The 23,170-nt window shown below is 49.2% G+C and overlaps 3 protein-coding genes across 4 annotated transcripts in view; 1 reads left to right on the top strand and 2 right to left on the bottom strand.

The window, feature by feature from the left end:
• Positions 1-1,319, top strand: part of LOC119316541 (double-stranded RNA-binding protein 4-like) — a 10,191-nt gene extending 8,872 nt beyond the window's left edge. The window contains exons 4-5 of the mRNA XM_037590865.1: positions 110-411; positions 1,027-1,319. Coding sequence (XP_037446762.1) covers positions 110-381 — 272 coding nt within the window. The 3' untranslated portion in view covers positions 382-411; positions 1,027-1,319. The remainder of the gene's footprint in view (positions 1-109; positions 412-1,026) is intronic.
• Positions 1,320-2,236: 917 nt separating this feature from the next.
• Positions 2,237-23,170, bottom strand: part of LOC119316538 (branched-chain-amino-acid aminotransferase-like protein 1) — a 23,519-nt gene continuing 2,585 nt past the window's right edge. For both annotated transcript variants that reach the window (XM_037590862.1, XM_037590863.1), the window contains 14 exons: positions 16,914-16,972; positions 16,692-16,794; positions 15,341-15,529; positions 15,136-15,236; positions 14,992-15,046; positions 14,698-14,784; positions 14,520-14,571; positions 13,914-13,999; positions 13,728-13,781; positions 13,534-13,617; positions 13,383-13,454; positions 12,374-12,454; positions 4,344-4,379; positions 2,237-2,755 (listed from right to left, as the gene is read on the bottom strand). In XM_037590862.1, coding sequence (XP_037446759.1) covers positions 2,627-2,755; positions 4,344-4,379; positions 12,374-12,454; positions 13,383-13,454; positions 13,534-13,617; positions 13,728-13,781; positions 13,914-13,999; positions 14,520-14,571; positions 14,698-14,784; positions 14,992-15,046; positions 15,136-15,236; positions 15,341-15,529; positions 16,692-16,794; positions 16,914-16,972 — 1,188 coding nt within the window. In that variant the 3' untranslated portion in view covers positions 2,237-2,626. The remainder of the gene's footprint in view (positions 2,756-4,343; positions 4,380-12,373; positions 12,455-13,382; positions 13,455-13,533; positions 13,618-13,727; positions 13,782-13,913; positions 14,000-14,519; positions 14,572-14,697; positions 14,785-14,991; positions 15,047-15,135; positions 15,237-15,340; positions 15,530-16,691; positions 16,795-16,913; positions 16,973-23,170) is intronic.
• Positions 8,143-10,080, bottom strand: LOC119316540. Its single transcript, XM_037590864.1, has 2 exons — positions 8,766-10,080; positions 8,143-8,487 (listed from the first exon to the last, which is right to left on the bottom strand). Exons 1-2 carry the CDS (start codon positions 9,928-9,930, stop codon positions 8,441-8,443), a joined length of 1,212 nt encoding a protein of 403 aa, XP_037446761.1. The 5' UTR covers positions 9,931-10,080; the 3' UTR covers positions 8,143-8,440.

The raw sequence follows: 23,170 nt of genomic DNA, 5'->3' as shown, positions 1-23,170 counted from the left end.
AATGAACTTTGTAACACAAGAATGATATTGCATACCCAGTCATTTATTGTATTTGGAATTAGTAGCAGGCTTTTAGGAGTAGAACTAATTATTCACTATGTTGTTGCAGCTACAAAGAACACTTGTATGCATCAAATTGTCAGATCAAAGAAAGAGCTTATCATTGCCATCACATCTTCTGGGTTCAACAAAGAAAGAGGAGTTGTAAGCCAGGAAAACTGCAATGCTCCAACAAATGCAATTACTCCTATAAAATTTGTGCCTGCTGGTGAAGCTGCTGGTCTAACTGCGGATCAAGGAGCGACCAACGTTCCTGAAGATGATCCATGTGCACAAGCTGTATCTGGCTCGGAAAAGCGCAAGAAGCACAGAAAGGTTTGATGAGAAGATTCTCACCCATCATAACATGAGGTATTTTTTTCTTTCAGTTTATACTATGTGTAAAATGACATTGTGGGATATCGTCCTTAATTTTCATCCTTGCTGCATCAAACCATGTGGCATGGATATCCCTCAAGTGTTAAAAAGAGCTTTAAGAGTTACAGCAACTAATAAAGTGTCTAATTAGCCATCATCATGTTACCCTTTAGGGCGTGGATGAGGCATGTCTTATCCAGGAATGCACGAATAAACACCACTTAATATTTATGGAAGTTCTTATAGTCATGTAACTATTGCAAATCTGCAAGGTCCCATCTCCTTTAAACATATTTGGAACATTGCAATTCATCTTCAAGGCTTGCCGTCTTGATCAAGATTACTAGCTGGGAAGATACTATTGTATATGCCAGTAAGTGTGCTAATTACTTAGGGAAATATTTTGTTTACTTCATTCATTTGAAGTGCTCAATTACCTTGTCCAAGACCAGCTGAAATATTATCTAAATGTACTCGGGCCCTTTGCCACAAAATCTGGTACAATTGGATCGAGTAATTCGCTGTTCTTCTAGCAATCTTGCTATCCCATATTTTGGCAGAAGTGCTCCTCCAGAGTGTTACACTGAACTGAGCTTAATTTATCGGCAGGTTTCATCGTCTATGGTGGTGGAAGTGAAGGGACTGCTGGTTATGTGGCGCTGTGTATGACATGTTTTTGGGCCATTGCTAGGATGCTTGTTGGAATGACGTTGAGTAAGGCATCCACTATCCGTATGTTTCCGTGATTAGCTTAGCTTGGTATCAGGAACTCAGGTTTCTATCGAAGTGGCTTTGCTATGTCGGGAACTCTGGATCTCTGTGATGTAACTTGTGGTTCGTCGTACCATTTCCAACCCGTGTTCGTGTCAGATCACTTGAGGATGTGTTTGGTTCAAGCAATATTACCCATCATCGCCGTAAACAAGTCACGTCACCGGACCAGCGACGACGTCGGTCCTCTCCGTATAGTCGAATAGGCTGTCATGCCCCAAAGTAGTGGATCAAGGGATTTGGGGATGAACTCGAGCTAGGGTTCAGATCTAGATAAGGGAAACAATACGAAATGGGGAATGAGTTAGCGGCGCTCGGCGGAGGCTATTGTATAGCCCGACAATGGTAGAAGATGAACAGTAGAAAGTGATGGTGAAACGTTACAGTAACTAGGCGAGCGAATGCGAGCCGTTGGATCTTCATGGCTGCACTTGATCTGGTCTGTCCGTTAACGGAACCTCAGTCTGTCTTAAACGAATGTGAGCGTGCCTGACATCGGCGGCGGTGGCTGCGGCTTTGATTCTCTCGTTGCGTATTCCGCTGGCATCCATGGCCTAGATGAGGCGGTGGAGGCCGGAGAGGAGTGTGTAGTAGCTGACTGGGAGGCCGGTGAAGCAGCCAGCGATGTGGTCGGCAATGGTGGAGCGGCCAAAGGTGCCTCCCAGCTCTGTGAGCGCATGCGCAGCTGGAAACGACATGGGAGAAAAGGTGAGAAATTGAGGCGACCACCATTTTCCCGTCCCTTGTGTGCTCTCTTTCCTCACCGTAACTCGATTCCTTTACAGGCACGAACGAAACAAAACAGGTATTTGCCCATTACCTCCCCTCCCTGTTTCCAGCGTGATCTAACTCCCTTACCGTTTGCGTTACCATCGTCTAATCCAAACACCTCCTTGTGTTTTTCCCTTTTGCCATTTCCCAGCATTACTTGGAAAGCTGGGAGACAGGGAGAAGCATGTGATAGTTGGTATATGTTGGTACCATGGATGTGCACGGACTTCACAACATCATCATAGTTCCAGTAAATTGATCGATGGATCGAAGAAAATCAAGCAGAAAATAAAACCGCATATAATATTCTATTTTCTGTTCTGTGTCCAGGATCAGCCACAGGTTCGGCGCACACAGGCACACAGTAAATCATGAATTCACAGACCCAGCCAGTATTTTTCGAATACTCAGTTTTCTGTCCGGTGTGCCACTTTCACTGGGTGCTTCTTTGAACGCTAGCTACTACTCCCTCCATCCGGAAATACCTGTCGGAGCTAAACGTATTTTTAGTTCTAGATACATTCATTTTTACCCATTTCTACGACAAGTAATTCCGGATGGAGGGGTATTTATTATCATTACTCGAAACTGAACCCTGAAAGTTTGTCCATAGATAATAGGTGCCTTCTCCTTTTCAAAAGGACAAGAAGAATGTCTGCGCAAATGATTATGCCTCCGCATTCCTGGGAATTGGTACTCCCAACCCTGCTGTCAGGACTTTGTATGCGCTCTGGATTTGTCTTGTGACCAGACCGATTTTCCCATCACCAATTTCACGCCCGTCAATCATCACAACCTATTGCAAATCAGAATAGTGGCCATCTAATTAGAATCATAAAATACTTTTCCTTGAACAGGACAGTTCCTGTAAAACAAACTAGGATGCCCAAACCATGAGTTGCATAACACATCACAGGGAAATTTTGATCATTTGATCTGTTCATAGAAGTCGCATTGAAATGTTGCCTAATCTGTACTCATTTCAAAATTAAACAAATCACTGGGGTATTGGTCACAACCTATACCAAATGTTGGGCGCGGCCCTTTCTCAATCTCTCAGCTTATTGTTGGTGGACACACCCACACACCCACATGACCAGGTAGAACAGATGGGAAGGCAGGGAAGAGACCTGCCTGAGCAACAAATGCATTGTCTCACATGATGCTCATCAGCAACACATGCTGTGAGGCTACATCCTTACACGCACTTCTCTTATACGCACATGCATGACACACGTACATATGTGTTACATCCTGACACAAAGGCTTGCTACTACATCTTGGCCGGAAAGTGCATTTGGTGGCCGGGGTTTAGGGAGTCCCTTTTTTTCAGCTTAAAAACATTTTCTACACCTCAAAGAAATCTGAAAAAAATTATACACAAATATATATGTGTAGTGTATACATACAAAATTTTCATGAACATATATGTTCATATGTGATGTACACAAAAAAGACAAATACATAGATTGAAATGGGCTTTTGCTTTGTTGTATTTGGGCCAGATTTTTGTGTCTTGCGTAACTTGCAAATAATCGTATTATTTTATGAAAATATACATATACTTAGAGAACATGTATACGCATTTGTAGAAAAAAAAAAGATTTTTTTCTGAAACTTTTAAATATATTTTGTTAAAAAAAGAGAGCTCCCTGGAGCCCGTCCTATAAAACGCTGCACTCTATCTTGGCTTGCTACTTAGATTCTCTCCATATGGGGTGCCCCTCCTTATATAGAGGTTTATACAGCGTTGTTCAGACACCACCATGCTACAGTATCGAACTGGACACTACTAATGCCTAGCTACTCCCTGTGCATAGGGCATGTATCATCAATTTAACTAGCTATATTTGTATTATATGTAACAAAAGTATATTTAGAAACTACATTCGCATATGTATCCAGTGATATGCTTTTGATGACATATAGCACATTATTAGTTAGTCAAATTGATGACCTACAACTACGCGCATGCCCTATGCACCGAGACGGATGGAGTAGCTTCCTTGCGTATTAAACTTTGCTTTTACTACTACTTGCTGCAGCTCTTTCTTACTCACTAAACAACTACTCCCTCCGTTCCTAAATATTTGTCTTTCTAGAGATTTCAACAAGTGACTACATACGGAGCAAAATGAGTGAATCTACACTCTAAAATATGTCTATATACATCCATATGTGGTAGTCCATTTGAAACCTCTAAAAAGACAAATATTTAGGAACGGGGGGAGTAGCAGTCAATTTTCTTTTTGACTACGCTCACTGCCATACTAGAGATGTCTTGCATCTTCTTGTCCAAGCCATAACAATATTAACTCCAACATGGTGGCAGTACAGAAATGGATAGAAAAACATGACCATATAGTGCAAAAAAGTCAGCTCACCGGTGTAATTTCACCCATTGTTCCGGTTGTCCACACCTGCATGTGAAAAACCACATTACCAGGGCAATAAATAGTGTATTTTAACTTACTGTAGTAGTTGAAAGTATGCAGCCTGCCTTATTATGGTAGTTCATAAAAAAGGAGAGGTGTTAATTTTGAAGTTCTTCTAAAAGAAACAGCCAAATTTGCACGATTTATTGTACACACGCATATGTCATGTAACTGAAACTTATAACTATAACTATAGCTATAGCTATAGCATCATTTAGATTTATTAACATTAAAGAGGAAAGTAAAACCTGCACAAAAAGGAAAATAAGTAATTTCAAAATCTTAAAATGCTTAGTAATTGCTAACTTAGAAGTGGTCGAACTTCAAAACTTGATAACAAATGTCTGCCGCCTCAAAGTTCTCGTTCGACATGTTTGGCTGGTGGGCGGTAGCCTCATTGTCATTGAGGTCTGACCATACTAACCTCATCTCTCGTGTGTCCACATCGTCCCAATGTTATACGAACCTAAGATGTTAGTGTGGAATGTGCGCAGGCTCAATAATCGAGCTCGGTGTATGGGTGTTCGGAGCCTCGTCAGTTCAACAGGCACTTCCATTGTCTGTTTGCAGGAGACTAAGTTGGCAGTTGTAACCCCTACTATAGTTATGGAAGACTTTGGCGCGGATTTTGATGATTATTCTGCTTGCTGGCTACTGACACTCATGGGGGATTATTACAGTTGCGTGGATAGGTCGCACAATTAAGCTGTGCAATGTCCACCTGGGCGACAACAGCGTCTCGGTTTTGGTCTCCCCCTTCGAGGGGAGGTTCTTGGTGGCTGACTCGTGTCTACGGACCACAGGAGGACACAGAGAGGATTGTTTTCCTTGCCGAGCTGCGAGATGGGTGATTTACCCGGCCAGGTCCCTAGGTTGTTTGCGGTGATTTCAACATGATTTACCATGACGAAGACAAGAGCAATGACTACCTGCACAGTCACATGTGTTAGGAATATGCAACTTGTATTCCCATGAGGCCATAGGCCGATATATATATACATGTACAGGTGTGGAACATATGCAGGAAACCCCTCATACAACGAGATAAATATAAAGGGGTACATGACTTATATTATAACTCTAACACCCCCCCTCAAACTCATGGTGGATGAACAACACTGAGTTTGGAGAGATAAAAGCCATGTTGTGCTCTAGTCTGAGCCTTTGTCAGGAAATCCGCCAACTGTAACTCGAAAGGCACATACTGAAGAGCAATAACCTCATCCTGCACAGCAGCGCGCACATAGAAAGCATCAACACCAATATGCTTGGTGAGCTCATGCTTCACAGGATCGCGTGCAATGCTGATAGCACCTGTACTGTCAGATAGAAGCAGAGTCGGTGTAGTGACAGAAACACCAAAATCCTGAAGTAACCACCGTAACCAAGTCACCTCTGCCGTCAAAAGAGCCATTGCTCGCAACTCAGCCTCGGCACTCGAACGGGAAACTGCAAGCTGTTTCTTCGTCTTCCAGGCAATGAGAGAACCACCAAGAAAAACACAGTAAGCAGAAAGTGAACGGCGATCGGAAGGATCACTAGCCCACGTAGCATCAGAATAGGCCTGGAGCTGTAAAGAACTGGAGCGAGGAAAGAATAGACGGTGAGAGATCGTGCCTCGAAGATATCGAAGAATACGAAGGAGATGACTATAGTGAACCGAGGTGGGGGCAGAGACAAACTGACTCAGAATATGAACCGGATAAGAGATGTCCGGACGAGTGACAGCTAGATAGACAAGACTGCCAACAAGATGACGATAACGCGTCGGATCAGGGAGAGGATCACCATCAGTAGCACGGAGGTGAACATTGAGCTCCATAGGAGTCTCAACAATGCGCTCGTCAGTAAGAGCAGCACGAGCAAGAAGATCCTGGATATACTTTTCCTGGGATATAAAAAAGCCATCAGAGGTAGAAGAGACTTCAATCCCAAGAAAGTAGCGAAGAGGTCCAAGATCAGACATAAGAAACTGCTCACTAAGACGGGCCTTTACAAAGGCAATATACTCGGGATCATCCCCCGTGATGATCATGTCATCAACATAAAGAAGAAGAAGAGTCCGACCACGAGGAGAAAGGTGAATAAACAATGCGGGATCATGAGCACTTGCTAAAAAACCAGCAACAGTGATCACAGAGGCAAAGCGCTCAAACCAGGCGCGGGGGGCTTGCTTAAGGCCATAGAGAGAGCGACGAAGACGACATACCATGCCATCAGGAACAGAATACCCAGGTGGTGGCTGCATGTACACCTCCTCACGCAGCTCACCATTAAGAAAGGCATTCTTAACATCAAGCTGAGATATAGACCAGTGGCGTGCAGAGGCAACGGCAAGAAGGGTACGAACAGTGGTCATATGAGCCACAGGAGCAAAAGTCTCGTCATAATCACGACCATGCTCCTGCTGAAAACCACGAGCCACAAGACGAGCTTTGTGACGCTCAAGAGAACCATCGGAGCGAGTCTTAACCTTGTAGACCCACTTACAAGTGATCGGACGGACTCCGGGAGGAAGAGAAACAAGATCCCAAGTACCAGTGCGTTCAAGAGCAGCAATCTCCTCTGCCATCGCAAACTGCCATTCAGGATGAACAACAGCCTGACGGTAAGAAGTCGGCTCAAGAACAGCAGCACCAGCAGTGGGAAATCCAAAGCGATCAACAGGCGGACGAGGACGAGAACGCAAACCATAAGTAGGCTGAGAGAAAGATGACGACCCATCCACGGAGGCATCAACTGGTCGTGGACGACGAGTGTAATGTTGAGGAAGAGATGGAATAATAGAAGGAGGAATCGGCAAGGTAGAATCAGGGGGTGACGACGAAGAAGTCACCGGAGATGAAGGTGTAGAATCCGGTGACAAACTGGGAGAGGAAGTCACCGGAGATGAAGGTGGAGAACCCGGTGACAAGCTAGACGAGGAGACCGGGGAGGAAGGTGACTGCAAGTCAACGAGATGTGGAGAAGGAGAGGAAGTGGAACAGAGAGGTACAGTGTCGGCGAGGGTGATAGGTGTGTCAGGAAAAGTGAGGAAAGAGATATCCTGCACTGAAAAAGTCGAGGAAGATGGGCGTGGGTAGAAAGGACGAGACTCGTCAAAAGTCACATCTCGAGAGATACGCATCCGACGACCAATAGGATCCCAACAACGATAGCCCTTATGCTCATCACTGTAGCCTAAGAAAACGCACTCAACAGACTGAGCAGTCAGTTTGGTGCGTTCGCGAGGGGCAAGAAGAACATAGCAAACACAACCAAACAAGCGAAGCATCGAATAATCGGGAGAACGATCAAAAAGTCGCTCGAAAGGAACACCACCCTGTAGAGCAGCGGAAGGCTGTATATTGATAAGATAGGTGGATGTGGAGACGGCCTCAGCCCAAAAATGAGGCGGGAGAGAGGCAGCAATCATCAATGCACGAGCCGTCTCAAGAAGATGTCGATGCTTTCGCTCAGCCACACCATTCTGAGCATGAGCACCAGGACAAGAGAATTGAGAGAGAGTCCCGTGTTCAGCAAGAACACCACGCAACATCTTAGAGATATACTCGCCAGCGGAGTCAGCACGAAAAACACGAATGGGTGAAGAGAACTGAGTATGAACCATGGCAGCAAAACGCTTATAAATAGACAACACCTCAGAACGAGAAGTCATGAAATAAAGCCATGTGTAACGAGAGAAATCATCTATGAAAATAATATAGTATTTATGACCACCTTTCGAAGCGAAAGGGGCCGGACCCCATACATCAGAATGGACTAAATCGAAAGGACGCTTAGACACGGACTCACTATGTGAATATGGTAACTGAATCTGCTTACCAAGACGACAACCCTGACACTCTAAAGAGACATCTCCTGAGACAGACCCCAGAAGGCCTCGACGAACTAAAGAAGACAACCAAGATCCACACAGATGACCAAGTCGATGATGCCACTGCTGGAAGGAACCAGTGACAGAGGCAACAGAAGCGGAAGAACTGGCGATGGTGGTAGCAGCAGAAGGAACATGAAGCCAGTCCAACTCCCAAAGACCCTGAGAATCACGGCGGCGAGGGCCAGCCCCAACCAGAGTGTGCGTGTGACGGTCCTGAACAGAACAAGAGTCAACGTCAAGGATGACACGACAACCAGAATCCGTAAGTTGACCAGCAGAAAACAAATTCATGGTAAGTCGAGGAACATGAGCAACATCAGGAACAGAATAAGAAGGAGTAGTAAGATTGCCTCTACTAGCAACAGAAAGTGGAGTACCATCAGCAGTGAAGACATGAATAGGAGAATCCAGTGATCGAAGAGAGGACAAAGTGGAGGAATGAGAAGACATATGAAAAGAAGCTCCAGAGTCCAGAACCCATGGGGATGTACCTGACTGTGTAGAGGGTGATTGCTCAGTGCGGGAAGCATCAGTCACAGAACCGGCAGTACCCGTCGAGGAAGAACCTGAAGCCGCGAGCAGACGCTTAAGTCTCAGAATATCCTGCTCAGTCAAAGCAATGGCTGAAGCTGTCGAGGTAGACGACGAAGTCCCTGAAGATGATGATCGAGCCTTGCGCAGGTGTTTCTTCTTCGTGTAGCACTGAGACTCAAGATGACCATCATTGTTGCAATAGGCGCAGTGTGGACGGGGGCGACCGGAGCCTCCAGAAGGAGTGGGCAATAGCGGCGGAGCACTCGAGCGAGAAGTGGTCGATGGAGCAGGTGGCGGAGGAGCACGAGTAGCAAGCACAGAGGGAACCTCCAGCAAACCAGCACCACGTAAGCGAGTCTCCTCTGCACGAATCTCAGAAAGCGCCTCCATGAGAGAAATACGGCCACGAGCAAACAACTGAGCACGCCGGGGCTCAAACTCCTTACGAAGCCGAGACAAGAACTCATAGACGCGATGAAACTCCAAATTGGCCTGGACAGCCTGGCAACAGGGGCAGGTACGACACCCAGCACTACGGAGAGAATCAAGCTGACGCCAGATAGCAGAACTCTGTGCATAGAAGTCATCAACAGTAGAGTCACCCTGCTGAAGAGCATGCTCCTGGCGGATCACAGAGAGGTATAAGGCATCACCAGAGGGCTGATAGCGCTCACGAAGACGGGTCCACATCTCAAAGACAGTAGAAAGACCCAGAAATTCAGAAGCAAACTGAGGCAGAACACTAGCAGTGAGAACAGCTGCAGCACGGGCATCATCATCAAGCCACTGGGTGTAAGCAGACAGAGCACCATGATACAACTGAAGAGCCTCCTCATAAGCCAAAACCCTCTCATCATAAGCACGATCAGCAACCTCATCAGCAACCTTAGCCGCATCCTTGGCAGCCTGATTAGCATCCGTAGGAAGAACCGATGGAGTTGGCGGGGTAGGGGCCACCGGAGGAACTGGACGTGGCGGACAACAGACCTCGCCAGAAAGAACACCCCAAAGACGGATGCCACGCATGTGAATGCGCATGAAGCCAGTGAACTCGGTGTAGTTAGTACCATCAAAGATCACCGGACAGCGAGGAACAGCAACATAACCCGATGCAGCAGACATTTTTTTTTTTTTTAAGATCCGATGAGAACGACCGGATCGGAATCAGGCGCTGCTACGGGAGCAGCGAGAGCCGGCGGGAGAGGAGATCAAGGGCGCCTGCAGGACGAGCCCCCTGGGCCGATCTGACGCCCTGGGCGCCTGCGGGAAGGGCGGCTGGGTGGCACCCGAGCGGGACAGGCCAGCAGCCGAGCTCCCTGAGCGCCGGCTGGACGGGAGCGGGACGGGCGGCTGGGTAGGAGATCGGGGGGTCCGGAGCGCCGGCTGGACGGGAGCGGGACGAGCCGGCAGCCGAGCGGCTGGAAGATACCCGATCGGGACGGGGCCGGCAGCAGAAGCCCTGCTAGCGGCTGGCGGAAGAGGAGATCGGGGGCTCCTGCGGACGAGCCCCCTGCTTCGATCGAGAGACGAAGAGGAGATCGAGCGGATTGCTTCGATCGAACAGACGGATCAAAAGCACGAGTTGCAGCGTGCAAAAAATTGACCTAGCTCTAATACCATGTTAGGAATATGCAACTTGTATTCCCATGAGGCCATAGGCCGATATATATATACATGTACAGGTGTGGAACATATGCAGGAAACCCCTCATACAACGAGATAAATATAAAGGGGTACATGACTTATATTATAACTCTAACAACATGATGGGAAGGTTTAGACGCTTCCTAAATACTGCAAGCTCAAGGAGCTACACTTGGTTGAATGAGTGTGGTGCCCCCACCTTGGTGAAGCTCGACAAGGTGTGCTACACAATAGATTGGGAGGACCTCCTCCCAAACTGCTGGTTGTAGTGTCTCCCCACTGTGATATCCGACCACTGTCCTTTACTCCTCGACTTTTCGGCACCGCCTGTGGGCCACCGCCGATTCTAGTTCAAGCGGTTCTGGACTAAGATGGATGGATTAGGGGAGATGGTGGCCACAGCCTGGACTGTGGCTCTCGGGGAGCCGGACCCCTATCATCGCATTACGGCTAGACTCAAATCCACGGCTTGCCAGCTGATGAGTTGGAGCTATAAGGCTAGTCATAGTGGGAAGTAACTTAGACTAGTAATATGTTACTAGTCTGTGTTACTACCTTCATAGTGGGTAGTAACATATATGTGGTATCATGCAAGCCTTCATTTATTTAGATGTAGACTCATTTTGCCTTGGGGTACGTTATGTTACAAGCTAAGTTACTCCCACTATGACCAGCCTAAGAAGGTGGGCTGCGTCCGGGTGCAGCTCATGATGGCTTGCGAGCTCATTTTTCGGTTTGATGTGGCGGCAGAGTCCCGTTTCTCTCCGCTACGGAGTGCCAGCTTCAAGCCTGCCTCAAGCATGCCTACTTGGGCTTGGCTTCCCTCGAGCACACCATGGCTTGCCAGTGGGCCAAGATCGCCTGGGTTAGGGAGGGTGACGCCAACACGGTGTTCTTCCACCTGCATGCCTCATATCAGAAGCGGAAGAACGTGATCCACAATCTACAGGTTGATGGTGCGGTGGTTTTTGACCATGCAGCCATGGCTCAAGCTGCGTTTGATCGCTTCCTCTCCCTCTCAGAGGAGCGTGAGTTGTCCCGGGATCTTGATTTCTTTGGTTCTCGGGTGGAGGACTTTGCTGACCTTGAGGCGCCACTTACCGAGGAAGAGACTTGGGAGGTTGTGCGCAGCTCTCTTGGGAGAAGGCACCAGGGCCCAATGGTTTCACTGCGGAGTCCCTCCAATCATGTTGGGGGACGGTGAAGGCTGACTTCATGGCGGCCTTCGCTAAATTCTTTTCGCGTCAACAAGGCGGAGCACGACTGCCTCTTCGAGGAGCTGGAGACGGAGGACAAGAACGCACCAGAACAAAACGGCAACGATGCCTGCCTCGTTCATGCCGGAGCAGCATGATGACGATGCCTCCATAGATGGCCTCCGCCCTGCCCGCTGTCCGTGCTCCGCCTCTTTGGCATCGTCGTCAACAAGGCCACACAAATTTGGATGGCCTCTTTGACATCGTCGTCAGCTCTGCCTCGTCCGCGCTGGCCGCCAACGACGACGAGACCAGACCATCCGGCACGGGGTTCCTCAACCTCACCTCTTACAGGGGGTAGATTAGAATAGTTGTTTTTTTTAGTTGTTCTAGGGATCTTTTGCTATGTAAACTGTAACCCTGAAATCAATGAAAAATCTGTATCCGCTTTATATTAGGTGACTCCTCTTGGATGGCCTCCACCAAACCCGCTGTCCGCATTGGAGATGCCCTAACATTCTTTTTCTATCAATGCATAGAGACGCAAACCTTTGCGTTTTCTCAAAAGAAAAATGCTTAGTAGTTTAAAACATACTTCTGCTATTTATCTTGTTTAGTTTAGTAGATAAGTGCACATTTCAGTATAAAGGATATTATACAGTTGCGAAGCAAAAAACCTCAGTAGAAGGACAAGATGAAAATGTCCATGACATAAAATATCTAACCTCATCTGCAGCATGAAATTCAGATAGACTAATTCGCCGTTCATGTAATACCAGGTTTTCTTTCACAACAAGATCCTTGACCTGATATTTTCATTCAATATGCAGAATATTAATTAGTAACTTCAATAAACAGGAAGATTGAGTTTTCTGTGGAACCATGTAAGTTCAGTTGTTCACCCTAGCAATGGGCACTATCGACTAATAAATTTCCTCTTCCATGCATGTAGGCAAACTTATCATATTTTATACATGTCATGATTTAGCAAAGCATATTCATCATATCTTCTACAAAATATAGCAATAGACAACCATCTTCTAGCGATAGACAAGCAAAGAATATTTATGCATATTCATGTCAAACGGAAAAAAAAAGAACAGAAACCACTATCAAATAAGGCAACTGGGCAGAAGCTGCAGAACATATAGAGGAAGATGCTAAGGCTACAAAAATTGTGATGACTTTCCGCTTCAGTATTTCGAATATTCTACTTTTTGTTTCAAAGATAGTTTAGAGCATGTCCATAATTCAAGAATCTCATTGTCTCCATAAAGAGGAAACTGGTCCCTCTCCAAATTGTACTGGGTTCTGTTTACCAAAGTGAGAAAAGACTGTTTATCTGATTGCCATAATTCATAAGAGTATATCAAACCCATATGTTCTCTTACCATGAGCAGATCGTATCCACTGGGCTGGGTAAATATAGGTATTTTTAATCAAGAATTCAAGATTTGCTTTTGCTTAAATGTGTTCTTTATATAGTAATTCGACATATTGCACCAGAACGCCATTTACTAGACCGATAAGAATCAAAAGGATCGAACTATGTATTTGTTGCTTGTATGTGAATCTTCCAGTGAATATCTAGTTGTATGAAGTACTGGTTCATGATATGAGTTGGGTACTGCTAAACAGTATTGGCACAGAACAAAACATGCCATTTCAAATTGGTGGGAACCACTTCTGTAGATTGGCTCCAATTATTTCCAGGTGGAAGATGAATAGGCTTACAGTTGCACGGGTAATTCCTGGAAGGCAGTAGTCCGCATGAGGTGTCAATACAATGCCCTTCTTAACCATAAACTGCAGTTAATGCACAAGCACTTTAAGAAAACCATATGGCGAATATTGAGCTATTTGAACTGATCCTAATTGCACGTACTATGTTTGTTGCATTTGTTTCTGATACAAAACCATCTTGATCTAGCATGATAGCATCCTCAGCCTGTGCAAGATTACCTTCTATCTGCATAGAAGCAATAGTGTTTGAGGCCCATTGCAATTTCCAATGCCTTCATTTTAGATAAGATTCAAGGAGCTTGCTAGATTAGAGCTTCAAATCTTAAGATAAATGACCTTTGCCAGAATGTTGTTAATAAGATTGTTGTGATGTATCTTCGAATCTACGCTCTGAAACAAGTCATGGAAACAACCAAGGTCAACATTTGTTCAATAAAGAGATAATAAAAGAAGCTTCATACAAAAATAGAACAGATGAGAAACCAAAAGCCAAATTGTAAAGAAGTAGGTACTGAGTCTTACATTTGGAGAATTACGACGTGTGGTGGCAGTTACCAACTTTATCCCATGTGAGTTATCATAAACTGGTGGTTTCCACTCTGCAAGTACTGAAAAAGACCAAATATAAGGTCTTACCATTATTAAGTCAACCTAGTCTTCCAATGACAATTGACTGGACCAAATAGTCATAACGGCCCACATCATTTCAAACAATAAAGTACAGCAAACATGCCGACAGTAAACCACAACCAGGCAGTCACCATTTACGAGTCATTATATTTTGGATGAAACTCAGTGAATCGACTCGTATGGTCTTACACGCCAACACTGATTGCTAGTCACAAGAGATGATTACAGAATAGGATAATACTCCATCCGCTTCTAAATATAAGACCTTTTGGAGATTCTAATGCAGACTACGTGCGGATGTATATAGACATATTTTAGAATGTGGATTCACTCATTTTGCTATGAATGTAGTCCATACTGGAATCTCTAAAAAGGTTTATATTCAGGAACGGAGGGAGTATAATTTAGTCAGAAACCAGAAAATAACAAACATGATGTACAGATTTAAGCACAAAAAACACAATCAAGTAAAAAAAAGTGGGATCAAAATGTGAATACCAATCAAGACACACCCATATAGATTGAAAGTTGGACTCATTCCAGATGTCACCTACAGTTAAGGCAGGCAGTGCACAAAATGGGTAAGTAGGTCATGGGAAGAAGATTGCAAACTCACACTGTAGAAAAGTGGAAGTGACAATACTGATGAGTAATGAATCTATATCTATAGTAATACCTTCTTCCCACGGGTGAGAGTGAGCCTTATATGTGCATTATTGAACATCCCATTTGCGTTAAGAGTCTTAAATATTGCATCCTTAATCTGCATTAAAACACGTGCATACCAAACACTCAGTTCAGTAGTTCAAACTTCAAAGTGAGCCTTCAGCAATCCTCTTAAATGAAAATTGGGAAACACATTAGTATTTTAAACCTAAACAAAAAGATGCCTACCAAACAAGCAGCTACATGGTTCTTTCTTGCAATACTATAAATAACAAGTGGGAAGCATGTAAGTAGAAGTAGTTACCCAATCACGACTGGGCACATTGCTGAAGGCCATAGCTTTTGTAGAATCAAACAATCTAGAAGAGAATAATAAAGAGGGTTACTGCATAGTAGATCATAAGCAGAAAAGATATGGCAAGCCAAATAAAATATAGAAGTACTGTACCTATCCAAGTGTTCTTCAAGTTTGAATACTTTCCCATCATATATACGCAATCCTTCCCACACAGCATCCCCTCCTTGTACAACTGAATCAAACACTGAAACCTTTACATCACAGATGATTAGAAAAAAGAATTGGGAGAACTGATCAAGTGTGACCAGTTTAATGTTGCAATGCTGATTAAATAGCAAAAGTTATGAGTGCATACCCTTGCACTATCACGTGGCAAAAGTTCATCTCCAACCCAAACAAGAATTTTTTTATTTTCTGGTACAGGAAGAGGAGGATCAGGCGGTGGTGGCAGCAGGGATCCTGTTGTTCTCCGTACCTGGCGCTTCAGCATATTGTAGAAGGGCAAGCTTTGCTCAAGTAGGTCATACAATGCAAATGGAAAAGTCTGCAATCAAATAAGGTCAATGTTAACAATAAGACATGTTTTAATTGCCAAGCACATCGAAGCAAGATGAAGTCAATTGTATCTTGATAACTAGAGCAAGTCCAACAGCTCTTCTAAAATACACCCCTATATCTCCATATAGGCGCTCCTCTAAAAAGATTCCTCCAGTAAATTTTGCCCAAGTTTCAGGAGAACCAACTAATATCATCCCCTATGTTACTCTCTAATTAGATAAATATACGTCCTTCGTTCCGTATTAATTGACGTTTTGGAAAACATCGAACAGATTTAGGAAAGTGGTAAAATCCCTTTGCTGTCCCTTACTAATCCTAAAAACGAATCCAGCACCCCAAAATTGGAAACAGAGGAGGGGAAATGTGTGAGAAGTGGGGTGACCAGAGAGAGTGAGGGGCAAATTTGGAAACTTGCGGAAAATGCTAAGTGTAGTGCGCTAGGACGTCAATTAATTAAAAAAAAAGAGTTTGAGGCCAGGACGTCAAATAATATGGAATGGAGGGAGTATTATATATGTTGGTCCCATCTATCATAAAGATGAGAAAAAATATAGGGGACACCGAGAAAGCCAGCAAACGCGATCCTGAGCAAGATATAGGGGCGCCCCTGAAATGAGGAAGGTGATAGGAGAACTGCTGAAGTACCGTTTTTCTCACCTTCTTCCCTTTGTTGGGTCTAGGAGACGTGATAGGGGGACTGTCGGACTTGCTCTTAGAGACAACTTCTTTTAAAAGGAATGGGATTCATTAAAAGGGTTAAATGCAATACCTAACCTTCTCATAAATACACCGGCTACTCTGTACACCTGAAGGAACTACAATAAGTCTTTATGGCCAGAGGTAATAATTATTAGGCTTAGTTTTTGGTTGCTGAACTGTTCTGTGTTGTGCTTATTTATAATCTTCTGTGGAAAACTTGACATGGAAATAGGCGAAAGCAGGTCAAACAAACTCTCAAATAGGAAAAGCGGGTGGGATAAACGTGATTATGAGAATCCATCGCAATGTCAAACGCAGCCTTTGTGTCCATGTTTTTTAGTATGTCCTTTCTGATACAAGTATGACTGACTAAATATGCAAAGTTAGCTAGCATAGAAGTACTAATAAATTACTGGAAATCAAGAGAGAGACGTTTGATGCATGCTTACCATAGGGTAACGACGGGATTTCGAGAAGCCCGTAGATGTATGTACACTTTCATACCACCAGGGGGCCCAAATACCATCAAAGTCCCTTGGGCCAGCTTTCCATCTACAAGTTAGAAGCAATCCAAATGGTTTAAGAAAGCACACCACCTTCTTACTATGTGTGCTCTAAGCGAAAAACTAGGACAATGAAACCTATTTAATTCTTATGCACAACCCGCATACTTGAGCATTTGTGGCTGGAAAGGAATACCCAGGTCCTCACAGAGTCCACTCAAGACGGCCTGCATTGGACGGGTAAACAAACTGCATTGAATTGGATTGCATTTTGCAAATGTAGTTATTATACAGTGAAGCAATGTTATTACCATTAAAATGCCTTCATGCATTAAAATGTTTAAATGTAATAAACATGGAAACTACTGCATACATCATGATTGCAAACCATAAAAACTGAAGTGAATTCAAATTTACCAGTTCGGTGTTTAGTAATCCTAATAGTTTGAAGCTGCACTATCAGGCCCTTCAAGGCACTGCTACACGATAATAATAGATGATTTATGAACAAACTCAAAATTTTCCATTTGGTAAATATCCTAATAGCTTGAGGATTTCGAGAAAACGCAAATGGCCTTTGCGTTTCATTGCATTGGAAAGAGAGGGTATTTACATCCTCGTAGGAGGCGGTTAGTACACACAGACAACAGAGGCTCAGTGCACGTCCCAGGATGATGGCAAAACGACCCTGAGCCCTTGAGCTCCAGCCTTTGCCCAACATCTGGTCTCGTCTTTGATCCTGTCTACAAGCTCGTTCAGCGATGGGTTCACATGGTCGAAAACACACGCATTTCTATGCTTCCAGATCATCCACGGTACCAAAAGTGCCACAGATTTGAGCGCCTTGCGGAGCGCTGGTGGTGTGTATTCCTTTGCGCGCAGCCACCAATCCATGAGCGAGCCGTCGTGCTCGGGCGCCGGCGCCGGCAAGCGCAGCCAAGATAAGACCTCCTGCCATGTCTGCTTAGTGAATGGGCATGTGAGCATCAGATGCCCGATCGTCTCCGGTTCCTGATCGCACAGAAGGCACCGCGGGTGATGTTGCAGGCCACGGCGTGCGAGTCTCTCCGCGGTCCAACAGCGATCTTGACATGCCAGCCAGTGGAAGAATTTCACCTTGGGCGGTGCCCAGCTCCTCCAAATGAGCTTCCAGGAGTGGCAGCCCGTCGCGCCCTGGAAAGTTGCCCGGTAGCAAGACTGGGCGGTGTAGACGCCGCTGGCTGTCCAGCTCCAGAGCAGCCTGTCCGGCTCATTGGACAGCTCGACATGTTGCACTAAGTGCCAGAGCTGAAGGTACTGTCCAATCTCCGGGAGGCCTAGCAGGCCATGGATGTCACGTGCCCAACTATTGCCGGCCAGGGCCTCCGCCACCGTTCTAGATTTTTGACGTTGCTTGGGGATGCACTTGAGGAGCCTAGGCGCAAGCTCGCGGACGGATTGGCCACCAAGCCAGCGATCCTCCCAGAACAGGGCTGTCCTGCCGTCTCCAATGGCCATAGTCGTGGAGGCGTAAAAGAGCGCACGCTCCTCCGTCGTAAATTGCGTGTCCAGCCCCTGCCAGGCTCGAGTAGTGTCCGTGCGCGTGAGCCATAGCCAGCGCAGCCGAAGTGATAGCCCCGTGCGCTCGAGGTCCCGGATGCCAAGGCCGCCATATTCAAGCGGATGGCAAACCTTACGCCAGTTGACGTGGCAATGTCCACCGTGGGCATCCGCGCGGCCGGCCCAAAGAAACCCGCGCTGAATCTTCTCTAATTGCTTTAGGGTTTTCCTTGGGGGCGCAAGCGCTAGCAGTTGATGGATCGGTATTGCATTAAGCACCGATTTGACGAGAGCTAGCCGTCCCGCTTTGTTCATCAGCCAAGCTTTCCAGGAAGGCAGCCGGCCCGCCACCGCGTCGACGAGGGGTTGCAGCTGTGCTGCGGATGGGCGGCGAGTGGAGAGCGGGATGCCCAGGTAAGTAACCGGCAAGGCCACGACGGGGCACCCGAGTGGCTCCAGCAGCCCCACTTCGTAGTCGCCGGCGTGAAGGATCGTGGCCGAGCTCTTGGCGTAGTTCACACGGAGCCCAGAAGCCGTACCGAACACGTCCAGGATGCCTTTGACAGCGGCAATCTCCTCAGTAGTGGCATGGCAGAACATCATCACATCATCGGCGTAAAGAGAGATCGCCGGGATGGCTCGTCGGGGATGCAGCTGCTGAAGGATGCCGGTCTGTAGGGCGTGTCGCATCAGCCTCCCAAGGGTGTCCACCGCCAGCACGAAGAGTTGTGGGGAGGTGGAGTCACCTTGTCGTAGGCCGCGCCGGTGCCAGATTGGCGGGCCGGGAACTCCATTGATCATGACCCGCGTGCTTGCCGAGGAGAGCAGAATGGCCATCCACTCCCGGAATCGGTCCCCAAATCCATACTTGCGCAGCACCTCAAAGAGGAAGGGCCACGAGATGGAGTCGAAGGCACGTGTGAGGTCGAGCTTGAGCATGATCCTGGGTGCGCCAAGTTGGTGCAGCATCTTGAGGGACTGCCGGACTAGGACGAAGTTGTCATGGAGGCTGCGCCCGGCAATGAATGCATTTTGGTTGCTGCTTACAAGGGTATCCAGCTTGGGGGCGAGGCGCAACGACAGGACCTTCGAGACGATCTTGGCCACAATGTGGATCAGGCATATCGGCCGGTAGTCACCAAGCGTGTGGGCGTCCGCGCGCTTAGGCAGCAGGGTCAGCAGCGCTTGGTTAAGCTTGCTGAACCCGCGGCCGCGCAGCGTGTAAAGCAGCTCGAAAACGTCCCATATGTCATGGCGAATGATGCTCCAGCAGGCACGCAAAAACTCCGCGGTGAATCCATCCGGTCCAGGCGCTTTACGCGCCGGCATGCGTTTGACCGCCTCCCAAATCTCCTCCTGGCTGAAGGGCACGTCTAGGCATGCAAGGTCGCTGGGCTCAATGAGCTGGGAGAGATCCAGCGTGTGCGCCCGGTCCACAGCGGTGCCCAGCAGGCCATCAAAATGCGAGAACGCTGCGTTGGCCATTTCCTCATGAGCCGTGAGCACATGCCCGTGGACGGCAAGGCTGTATATGCGGTTCTTCTGTCGCCGATAGGAGCATTGCCGGTGGAAGAAGCTCGTGTTGGCGTCGCCGTCCTTGAGAGACGCGATACGGGCGCGCTGCCTGGCGATTGTGCGCTCCAAGGATGCCATGCCGAGGTAGGCGACCTTGAGCTGCTTGCGGAGCCATTCCTCCGGAGGGGAGAGCGCCCGGTCCTCCCGTGCTTTGTCGAAGCGCAAGATCAGCTCGCGGGATATGGCCAGCTTTTCCCGTATGTTGCCCGTGGACTTGGCGCTCCAACTCGATAAGCGTCGAGCAGTGGCCTGGAGACGCTTGACCAGCCGCCGGAAAGGGTCGTCGTCATGCGCGGAGCTCCAAGCCGCGGCAACGGTGTCGTGGAAGCCGTCAAGCCTAAGCCAATAGTCCTCAAAGTGGAAGCGTTTGTGCGCCACCGGCATGGGGGAGCAATCCAGCAGCAGCGGACAGTGGTCCGACACGACCGAAGCAAGGCACCGGAGATGGCATTCGCCGTGCGCATCCTCCTAGTCCGATGTGCAAAGGACGCGGTCAAGGTGCACTAGCGTGGGCGGCGATTGCTCATTCGACCACGTGAAGCGACGCCCGTTGAGATAGATCTCCTTCAAGGCGAGGTCGTTGATGGCGCGGCGAAACCTTCCCATCATGCGCTGGTGCAGGCCACCCATGTTTTTGTCCTCCGTGCGGTATATGAGGTTGAAGTCACCACATAGCATCCATGGGCCGGGGCATGCCGCCCAAATGTCGCGCAGCTCCTGGAGGAACAGAATTTTATCCGCGTCATCTTGGGGTCCGTAGACCGTCGTGAGCCACCACGGCGTCCCAGAGGCCACGGATACCTTGGCCGTGAGCGCATTCTAGGTGAGCAACGGATCGGAGATCGTGATAGCCCTGCTCTTCCAGGCTAGAAGGATACCGCCCCGCGTGCCATCAGCCGGCAGGTACGTGTAGTCGTCAAACTCGGAGCCGAGAATGTCAAGCACAATGGGCGAGTAGATCAAAGACATCTTAGTTTCCTGAATGCATACAATGGATGCTCCGGTAGTGCCCAACAGAGAGCGGATGGCACAACGTCGTGCACGCGAGTTGAGGCCGCGTACATTCCAAACCGCGATTTTTAGTTCGTGATCCATGAACATGAGGTCGACGATGGATGGCCTGCGGGCCTAGCTGTCGCCGGCAGCGGCCGCGGCCGTGCGCGTGGGGGAGGCGAAGCACGCTGGGATCTCCCGATCGACCAGGGCAGCGATTGCCTTCAGCACGGACAGGGGGATTGGTGCCGCGAACATGTCGTCGTAGGCCTTCATCTCGATGGCTGTGATCTTTTGGTTGGTGCCTACAATCCCCAGGTTGCGGAGGATCTGCACGCGCGCCCTCCGTTCAGCCGTCGGCGGCGCCGCCAGGGGTGTGGCCGCAGTCGCGGAGCGTCCTCGCCGTGGGGCAAAGCAGAGGGGACGACGTGGCCACTTCCCGGGAGTCGGCAGCGACGCGCTGATGTGCTTCGTGGCCGCGGCCAGAAACTCGCCAAGCGTCCAAACCTGCTGCGTGGTTGTGCGGCTGCGAGATCGCCGCATCGTGATCGGCGGCGAGGCGAACCGTCCAGATGCCGGAGAGCGTGGTTCAGGTACAGGCGATCGCTGATCAGTGTTGGGCGCCGGCGTGGAGGATCCCCAGGGTCGCTGCAGGATCGAAACTGTCCTCTGGGCCTCGGCCTCCTGTGCCCCAACGGCCACTGGCCCGGCAACAGCCTCCATGGAAGACATGGCTTGGGGGTCAGGTACAGCGTGTAGCGGCCCGGCCCCGTTTGGCCCAATTGGCCCGGTAGTAGCCATGCCGGGAGGAGATCCCGCGGTCGCGGGCGCAGAAGCGGTTTGGGCGCCAGTCGGTGCGTCTCCTCCCGCCAGCGCCGCAGGAGTGGGGTCTGGGGACAGTGCTGACCGGTCAGCGGGGATATCTGGGCCCGCCGGAGCGACAGGAGCAAGCGTAGCGCTGCTTTGCCCCGACAGGGCGGCAGGCGATCCTGGCCGCCCAGAAGCCACAGGCTCCCCAGGCTGCGAGTCTGGGACCTGGCTCAAAAGGGCAAGATCCCGACACGGGGATGAATCAGCGGCGGCAGCGGTGGGATCCACGGAATCGTCCTCGAGATCGTGGGGTGAGCCCGATTTTGAACTGCCTGGGCCTTCTGGCTCCTCAGCGACCACTGGGAGCGCACCAGCTGGCTCCTGGCCAGCCGACCGCGCGTCGTCATCGGATGAGACAACTGCTCGCGTAGGATCAGCCGCCAAAGCCTGCAGCTGTGGCCCCTTTCTTTTTCCTTTTTTCCCTCTTTTGGCTCGGTGACGAGATCGGGCGGGGCCCAGCTGACCCGCCCACGACAGCATGCCGCCCCGCGACGGCCGGACGGGTGGCGCCGCCGCCGCCGGCTGCGGCCAGGAGGCCGCCGTGTTCAGCCCGTCGGACCGTCCTGAGTGGTCGCAGGCTCGCCAAGCAGGCGCGTCCATGGCCATGCCATCAGCCCGGCCGCCTGGCGCATCGTCGGAACGCCTTCGCTTCCGGCCACGGCGCCTTGCCCGACCATGACCGGAGCCCTGGCCTTGGCCGTTTCCATTACCGGCGCCGCCTCTGCCGGGGTCGTCGTTCGCCTGGGCACTGGGAGGGGGGGCCCGTATCGTGGTGGCGCGTGCGAGCGCGATGGAGACAGGGTACGTGAGCGTCCTGACCTCCGGCGCCTCGGAGGGGATGCGGGCTGGTAGCAGTTCGACGATCTCCAGGATTGCGGCACGGCGGATGTCGGCGGGATCGTGCACACGGGCGGACAGGCGGAAGACGGCCAGGTCCTCGCGAGAGCGCGTGCGGGGATGCAGCCTCTCGATCCAGCAACTCGCTCCGAGAATGTGCTCGGCGGTGGACAGGTGCCAAGCTTGGGCGGGGATGCCGCGGAGCTCAAGCTCGACGCGGTGTTCAAACCCGCCGGCGCCGGCATGCGCAAGCTTGCACCAGGGCCGCAGCGACAGCGCGAACCGCGGTGAGCGGATGAAGTGCTCACCATTGAGACGACGCTTGGTTTCCAGGGAGGAGAAGAGGATGAGGAAGTCCTCAGGGTGGTGCTCGTGCACGGTGAAGTCGCCTTCGGAGAGCTCCAGGGAGCGGTAGAGCAGCTCGGCCACCTAGGCCGCGGCCACCTGCGGTCTGTTGCCGGTGATGGATGCCACCATGGCGCGGCCAAGGACCTGCTCGGCATCCTCCATCTCCGTGGACTGCGCCATGATGACCCGCACGGGCACGTCAGGGCGCGGCTGGGGAGCGGGCGCCGGCTGTGGGGGCGCGGTGATCGCGGGTGGGGTGTTGG

Source organism: Triticum dicoccoides, chromosome 6A, assembly GCF_002162155.2.
Source record: "Triticum dicoccoides isolate Atlit2015 ecotype Zavitan chromosome 6A, WEW_v2.0, whole genome shotgun sequence".
Taxonomy (NCBI): domain Eukaryota; kingdom Viridiplantae; phylum Streptophyta; class Magnoliopsida; order Poales; family Poaceae; genus Triticum; species Triticum dicoccoides.
This window is presented reverse-complemented; position numbering and strand designations above follow the sequence as displayed.